General features: G+C 41.4%; 1 protein-coding gene and 1 long non-coding RNA gene across 2 annotated transcripts; one reads left to right on the forward strand and one right to left on the reverse strand.

Annotated features, from left to right (window-relative positions):
• Positions 1-2788: 2788 nt before the first annotated feature.
• On the reverse strand, positions 2789-4968 carry LOC121684756 (interferon-induced protein with tetratricopeptide repeats 2-like). Its single transcript, XM_042064828.1, has 2 exons — positions 4921-4968; positions 2789-4553 (listed from the first exon to the last, which is right to left on the reverse strand). Exons 1-2 carry the CDS (start codon positions 4923-4925, stop codon positions 3224-3226), a joined length of 1335 nt encoding a protein of 444 aa, XP_041920762.1. The 5' UTR covers positions 4926-4968; the 3' UTR covers positions 2789-3223.
• Positions 4969-7098: 2130 nt separating this feature from the next.
• LOC121684775 lies at positions 7099-7767 on the forward strand. The gene is made up of 3 exons (XR_006023192.1): positions 7099-7193; positions 7275-7394; positions 7472-7767. It is a non-coding gene; the product is annotated as an uncharacterized LOC121684775 (long non-coding RNA).
• Positions 7768-8070: the final 303 nt, after the last annotated feature.

Consider the following 8070-nt stretch of genomic DNA (forward strand, 5'->3'; position numbering starts at 1 on the left):
CTCTCCAGAAACGAGAAATGAACTGTGGCCCCCTATCCGATACCACATCTTCTGGGATTCCAAAGTTGCGGAACAGCTTCCCTGCTGGGAGGTGTCGCGGGGTCTTTGCCATGGCACAGTCTGCACACCCGGCTACGAACCCTTGGACATCCTTGGCCATACCCGGCCACCAGTAACGATCTTGCAGAAGAGAGAGTGTAGCATTGATCCCTGGGTGTCCTGTGCCTGGGGAGGAGTGTGCCATGGTTAGGAGTTGAGTTCGGAGACTGAGCGGAACATAAGTGCAGTTAGCAGGAGTGTTGGCTGGTGCAGGATCGTCAGTAGTGGCCTCATGGATCTGCTCATCTAGGGTCCACTGGATGGGGCTCACGACCAAATCAGCGGGGAGTATGGTTTCAGGCTGCTCCTCACTTTCCTCCGGGTGGTGCAGACGGGAGAGTGCATCAGCTCTGCCATTGCGAGATCCAGGGCGGTAGCTAATAGAAAAGTTGAAGCGGGTGAAGAACAAGGCCCATCTTGCCAAACGGGGATTGAGGCGCCTGGCTTCCCTGAGGTACTGGAGGTTTTTGTGGTCCGTAAGAACCAGGAAAGGATGTTTTTTAGCTCCTTCAAGCCAATGGCGCCACTCCTCCAGGGCTAGTTTAATGGCTAACAATTCTCGGTTGCCGATGTCATAGTTGCACTCCGCTGCACTAAGCTTTTAGGAGAAGTAAGCACAGGGATGGAGGCAGGGAGGGTCTCCATGGCGTTGCGAAAGAATAGCTCCAACTCCAGAGGTGGAGGCATCAACCTCCACAATGAACTCCCGGTCTGGATCTGGACGACAGAGGGCCGGCGCTTTGGTGAAGGATTCCTTCAGCAGGTGGAAAGCTTGGGAGGCTTCATCACTCCAGGAGAGGGCCTTAGGTTTCTTGCGGAGCAAAGAGGTTAATGGAGAAGCGAGTTGACTAAAGTTGCAAATGAATCTTCGATAAAAGTTGGCAAAGCCCAAGAAACGCTGGAGGTCCTTGACGGACTGTGGAGTGGGCCAAGACAAAACCGCTGTCACTGCATTCTACTTGAAACACATTACACAATATATTGTAATTTCTGGTTTGTTGTTTAACCCACTTAAAAATATCAGAAAGTGATTAGTCTTTATGAGTATAGATTTGAAATATTTTTAGGAAACAATGTGATGATCCCTTCAGAAATAATTCTCCAATATGACTGCAGCCATCACAGAGCAGGTTGAGTAAAAAGGCACAGATTTCATCAAGTCTTTCATGCCATGTCTTTCATGCCATTTGACCATTTTTGCAAGGTGTAGAATGCACATATCTGTTGTCAGAGACAACTGGGATCCGCACTGCATCTTTGTACATGTCTATCACATCAGAGGAAGGAACGTCTGAACTTGAAAAGACAGTGAAGTTTTGGAGTATACAAGTTGCTTCTCTGCATCATTGAAGTGTTCTTGACCTAAAAGGTTTTGTAAATCTTATCTACTCTGTAGTCCTCGGCTTCTTTTTTAAAATGAGATACCAGGCGTCTTTTTCTGCACCTTAAAGCTGTTTTTAAAGTTGAGAAATGTTCAACTTCTAGCGGAAAAAAGCCCTATGTCACACTGTTTTTTGACAGCTGACCAATCAGAAGCAGTTACTCTGCATATAACACTACTGTTTTACTACTGTCCACAGCCTAATGTTCTACTACTGTTTTACTGCTACACTGTTTTCATGCTATATTAGCACACATGACCAATGGCTTCTGCTACAATACTGAATGGCTGTAACCCTATTACCTCAACCTATTCTTGCACTGATATAGTTTTTATATTACCTTGTCTACATTTTACATTACTCTCTTATTTGTCCATATTTATTTATGCTGGTCTCTAGACCTTATTCTTGCACTGTTGCACTGTTGGACTACTTATTGCACCTTCACCATGACTCACTCTCTTAGAGCACCTTACCATGCACATAGAATTATGCCCAGCCCCGGCCCCGTCACTGCAAGCGCCTCATGCTTGATCATCCTTAAGCACACTGTGGATTTTTTCATTTAATTTATATAGTATATTTAGTATTTAGTTTTTTAGTTTTCTTATCTTCTACTGTCTCTATTGTACAGTGGAGTTTTGTATATTATATTTACTCTTTCTGCTGTAAGTGCATGTTGTGTGTGATGTCTGTATGCTACTGAGACCTTAAATTTCCCCTTTGGGATCAATAAAGTATCTACAGTATCTATCTATCTATCTATCTATCTATCTATCTATATCACAAAAAGACGCTTCCGGCTACTTTTTGGAACAAAAATGATGGATTTAAAAAAAAAAAAAAATGAAAAAGCGGTCTGCACAACTTCTCTTGTCAGAAAAAGAAGCTAAGTCTGAACCCGGTCTGAACGAAACCTGTCTGGCAGTGTGCTGAACATTCTACTGAACATTCTACGAAATATTATGTCATGGCAGATATAAGGCTGACTCTTTCAATATGTTTTTTAAAAGTACTCTTTTTCTACTGACTTTCTGTGAATACAAATATCAGTTAGTATCCATTTCTCTATGAAAATGTATTTTGGTAATAGACACTGCATCTACTTTATAGTAGCATTCATTCATTTCATTTCATTTTCATTTATTTAGTTTGTATCTCAGGTTGATGTTTTGTTTTTTTATATTTTTGAGTTTTTATTATTTTCTTTCCCAAACAATTCAATAGTTAAAGCAGGGGAAAGGGAATGGTTCCAGTTCAAATAAATCTGGATACCTGAATATTGAATCACTTCTCACACCTTAAGCTCAACCATTTTACAAACATATTTTATTCAGACCCATCTGAAAAGAGTGCAAATATACAGTGATAAAAAGAAGTAAACCCTCACAGTAATCAAAAATAAATCTCCATAGTCAGTGTAAATGGAACTTGCACACAAGATCTTAATAGTATGGGAAGCAAGTTTACTTTTTGGAGAAAAAACAGTTGAACTAATGTGTGAAGAGATAAAACAATCTGAAGAGACAACTAACTGAACTATGACAACAAACAGAATAAATATATCAAAGGAAGTTTCTTCCACATAAAACACAGAGTGTAATTAATTTCTATTTTATTTTTTTTAATCCCATTTTACATATCAGACAGTGATTAGTTCTACACTCTGTACAGGTAGCTTTGAAAGATATTTTGAACTATTTTAAACTATTCTTGAAAACATGTGCTACACCATGTGATAATCACTTCTTCAGAAGTAATTTACGCCCATTATGCCTGCAGCTAACACAGAGCAGGTCAAGCAGAAAGGCCCAGATTTCATCACCTCTGTTATGCCTTCCATATCTGACAAGTGACACAAGTTTTTTAATACACCTATCTCTGTTGTCAGAGACTACAGGAACTTGCACAGCTTTTATGTACATGTCTACTGCCTCAGAGATACGATTGCACTTGTAAAGACAGTGACCATACTCCGTGTACAGGAGTTGCTTATCTGCATCACAGAGGTGTTCTTGACCTAAAAGGTTTTCATAAATGTTATTTGCAGCATCAAAATTGTCTACTTTCACATACATTGTTGCAAGACTGCGACGCCCCTTGACAAAATGCTGAGTGTTCACCTCCTCATAAAGGGCAATAGCCCTTGTGGCCATAGCGGTTCGCTCCTCAGTTTTCTCCTTCAAGAAAATGACCTTCCAATACAAGCTGATAGCGAGGTTCTTCTTTGCTCGGGTTGAACGTGGAAATAAATCCAACATAGTCTTTGCAACATCTATGGCTTTGTCATATTCATTTAAGCGATACATAAGACGCAGGACATTGTTGAGACCATCAAGACATCCAGAGGCAATGAGTTCTTCTGCCAATTTGTTTGCCTCTTCCTGAGCCTTTTCTTTCTCCCCACTGTTGAGAAGTAAATTAATAAGCAATGCTGCAACACATATGTCATTTTCATTCATTAGTTTTGCAACCCTAAGCTTTTCTACAATTTCCCTTTTCAACTCTGGGGTAACTTCTGATTCTGTGTAACCCCATCCCATGGCAAGAGCAAGGCCTTTGTGGAAGTGTCTTTTCTGGGGTGCATATTTCAAGGCAATTTTGAAGCACTCTATTGCTTGTTGTTTGTGTCTTGTCTCAAACATTAACAGTGCCCAGCCTTTCTGACCACTTAACTCTGGGTACATTTGGGAACCAGATGGGGCAGGTAAAGTCTCCTGAAGTCGAGTCACTTCTTCCAAATAAGCTTGGCTCTCTGTCAGCTCACCCCTAAAGTAATGCACCCAGGCGAGGTTTGCCTGGTTGACCAGCAGGAGGCTGTCTTTCTCTTTATCCCCCTGCTCTTTGATTGTCTTCTCTGCTTTCTCAAGACATGTCAAGGCTTCGTCCCTGGAGCCCAGAGCATGAAGGACATATCCAAGGAGGTTCTTCAACTGGCTCATCCAGGTGCATCCAGTCTGAAGGCGATCCTGGAGATCTTGGTAGAGGTTCTCAAGTTTAGATGGGCTACAGTCTAACTGCCATTTGAAATGGCACTCCATGTTTTCCAAATGACGTCGCAGATCAATGTCACTGAAGGAAGAAGAAGTTCCTTTCTGAATAAGTGAGACTATGAATGTTTCGAGTAAAACTAGCTAATTATCTACCTAAAAGGCATGTAAAAAACATTAAACAAAACTAATGAAGGTGATTTCATATTATGAAAGCATTTCTTACATTTTCAAGGTATTAACTGCATAAAGTTTTGCCTATTGGCTGCTATGATAGATGTGTTTATTTATCCTTCCAATGATTATATGTGCTATTAAAATATATTGTAAGATTATACCACAAGTGCATATAAACGATCTGTGAATGCATTCTAGCTCACTCCTGCATTCAGATGATTGAAGTTAAGTCATGTGACAAGGTATCATTCAACAAAGATCATAGAACTTACTCCATGTTGATAAAGGTCGGAGAGCTTGTGTTTCCTGTGGTGGCTAATTTGCCTAAACTTTACAAACTGTGAAATTAAAAGGATTTGGCCCGCGGGCGGGAGTTTGAGACCCCTGATCTACATCCTTATGCATGCTTCCTGCCAGGACTTTTACGGGCTTTTCCCAAATCACGGAAGAAACGTCGACGCAGTGGTATAGTAGCAGATAATCAGACAAGTCTTATTTAAATAAACTCCTGGTGCACTTACAAACTTTCTAATGCCTTGTTATTGGACTAAAGGTCATATTTGTACTACTGTAGAAGTTTCGTACCATTCAGGGCATTATTAGTGGGGTAATTTACGAGATAAAAGTTGGTTCCATCACGACTGCAGAATGTCATTAGTTTCTGACAGCGCTACTCGACCAGGGTTCGACCAAGGGAAAAAAGGTTCTGGGAGGGTGTTTGGCTCGGGGTCATGGTGCAAAGGACCCTAGGGTGAAATTACTCCGAACCATCGCTTTAAACTTTGTCTGGGATTGCACTTCTACAGCCAGGTTGTTGATATAAATAAAAAATAATAAGACACTTATGTGTAAAGTTTTTTTTTCCCCTCTGTTGTGTTTGTAGCCTAGCTTATGTTGGTTATTATTTGAGCTGTTGGGGAAACGTTAACAAACCTGTTAGCAAATGTGTAGCAAACTGATTTTTTTTTAGGATAATTAGGCTACCAATCACAAATAAAGCCGGCTGATATCTGACAAACGGGTCCGTACCACACACAATAAGCGGACCCGTATTGCATATGATAAGCAGATCTGGAACACGTCAGTAACACAGAGTATCATACGGAACTGGGCCAGACCAATTTTGGACCGATGTGCGTTTGGACGCCGGATCAGGTCCATTATGCAGATCCGTGCCGGATGTTGTGGTAGGTGTGGCCCAGTTCCGTCCCAGTGTATTTTTGCTATCTGGGGGAAGCTCGTTGCAAATCAGTTTTTTTTATCCCAAACATTTAGCCTATTAAAACTATATAGTAAAAAAACAATGTATACAATTTGGCCCCTTTACCAAATAGTATACAGTATGCACACTACAGTGTAGTGTGATCAGAATTAGGAATAATAATTAGGAATGTACATTTGGTCATTTAGCTGATGCTTATCCAAAGTGACTGACAGAGCTTTCAATTAACCACATTATAATTAATAGGCCAAAATCATAATTGTGTATCTGTGCCGAGGTTCTTAATTCAAATCCAGTGCAGAACTGAAGAATCATTAGGCTATGTATCTTGAGGTTCCAAATGTGAGAACCTTGATGTGCCTAAATAACTCCAACCTCAAGTATGTAGCTAATAAGGAAATAGAATTGTTATTTAGACAAGGTGAACTTCTCCCCACTGTGGAATGCAGAAAGGAATGCTACAAGGAAGAGAATTCAAGCACACTCAATACCTTACCATCTATTGATGTCATTGTGGTTCATTGAGAATGTGTGTGTAAATGTATGTGTGTGTGTGTGTGTGTGTGTGTGTGTGTGTGTGTGTGTGTGTTTGTGAAGGTGATTGTCTCTGTGTGTGTGTATGTGTGTGTGTGTGTGTTTGAGTAGGCTATGTGTGTACAGTACACATACAGTACAGTACAATTTGGTGTCCTTTGACCTCTAGGGGGCACTGCATTCAGCAAACATGCCTTTTGGCTTTTTGGATGTTGTGTTACAGTAAATACTTGAAACATTCAGTCTGCAGAATCAGTGTTGTGCAATGCTTGGTAAGTTTATAGTAGGCCTATTTGTGTACATTCTCCCTATATATCTCAAACTAATAATGAAGAATGTTGTGGGTTTGTCACTATTGTTTTTTTTTTGTCTAAATTATCCCTTACATAACAATGTTTAGCCAAAAATCTAGCACATGCTATTTCCTAACATTTGTTTTTTTTACAAATGTGTTTTTTATTTATCACAGCAGTGTGAAACTGGCTGCAATAGAAACTTTTGACTCGTATGCTCGATTTTCAAAAATGAGGTACTGTTCCTTGTGTAGTGGATGGGAGTTGAGGCGTCTGTGCCTTTAAGACAGTGGCCGTATTGTCACACCTGACTGACGTCACTAGATGCGACACTCAGTGTACCAATTAAGGGCTCCGGTGTTTCTTTAAAAAGTATGGCGCTGGTACTGCCACTGCAGCGGCGGAGTTTTGTTGGATTGTTTACCGTGTGTCTGTGTTCAATGCGGGTTTCTTCGGCGAGCTGGAGCCTGTGGATGTTCGTCTCTTGACTGCAAAGGTATGTTTATTGTTGTTGCTTGTTTTGCTCCGGTTTAGTCAGATCACATGATTAGATGGTCTAAAGTTTGCCTCACCCTAGGGCGCAGTTGTTGGCGTTGTGCTTAATAGCATCATTGGCGGTGCTTTTGCTGTCCTTCCCCTTGAGAGCAACCGGAGCGTTGCAGGCCGGAGGCTAGGAGGTTTCTGCCTTTTCATATTGGTACGTAGCAGTCTTTTATATTGATTGTATCGCCCGTAGCATGATCACATTTGACCCGCTGTAACTGCCCTCATTAGGCTGCTTAGGTTGACTGTACGCCCCCTCCCCGTTGCGAGGAAGTCCCTGTGAATCCCCGGTTGCGGTATGTTGCTGTCTCAACTTTTAATGATTCTATTTTACTATTACATAGGTGCTTATATGTCTTCATTAACCTCTGTTGCACAGGTGGCCTGCGCACTGCAAGTAACTGAGGCTTCCTTCTCCCACTGACTGCTGTTTTGTTTACAGTGAGCTACAATACAACTACCTTTTTATCTGCGTCCTTCCCGCGTGCCCAGATCCTCAGCGTGGTAAAGGGTCTGCATGCGTAATTGTGGGGTGCATGTGTATGTGGTCGTGTGTGCATGTGGTTATTTGGTTAGTTTTGTTTGGGTTTGTGTAGTTTCCTCATCTTGTGTGTGTCATATATTTAGCTTTGTTTTGTCTCTGTATTTTCTTTGTCCTTTTTGTGAAACCCCATTGGTGGCATGTTCCTCCCCATGTCGTGGCGCCTAACACCGTTTCGTCTGCCTGGGTAATTGTAGTGCTTTCTTTCTAAACGTGCCTTGCTGTGCCTGTTTGAGGGTGTATTGGCTTGCTGTGCTGAGTATATCTGTCTGTGTAAATCCCACTTTTG

The sequence above is a fragment of the Alosa sapidissima genome, chromosome 16 (assembly GCF_018492685.1).
Source record: "Alosa sapidissima isolate fAloSap1 chromosome 16, fAloSap1.pri, whole genome shotgun sequence".
Lineage (NCBI taxonomy): Eukaryota > Metazoa > Chordata > Actinopteri > Clupeiformes > Clupeidae > Alosa > Alosa sapidissima.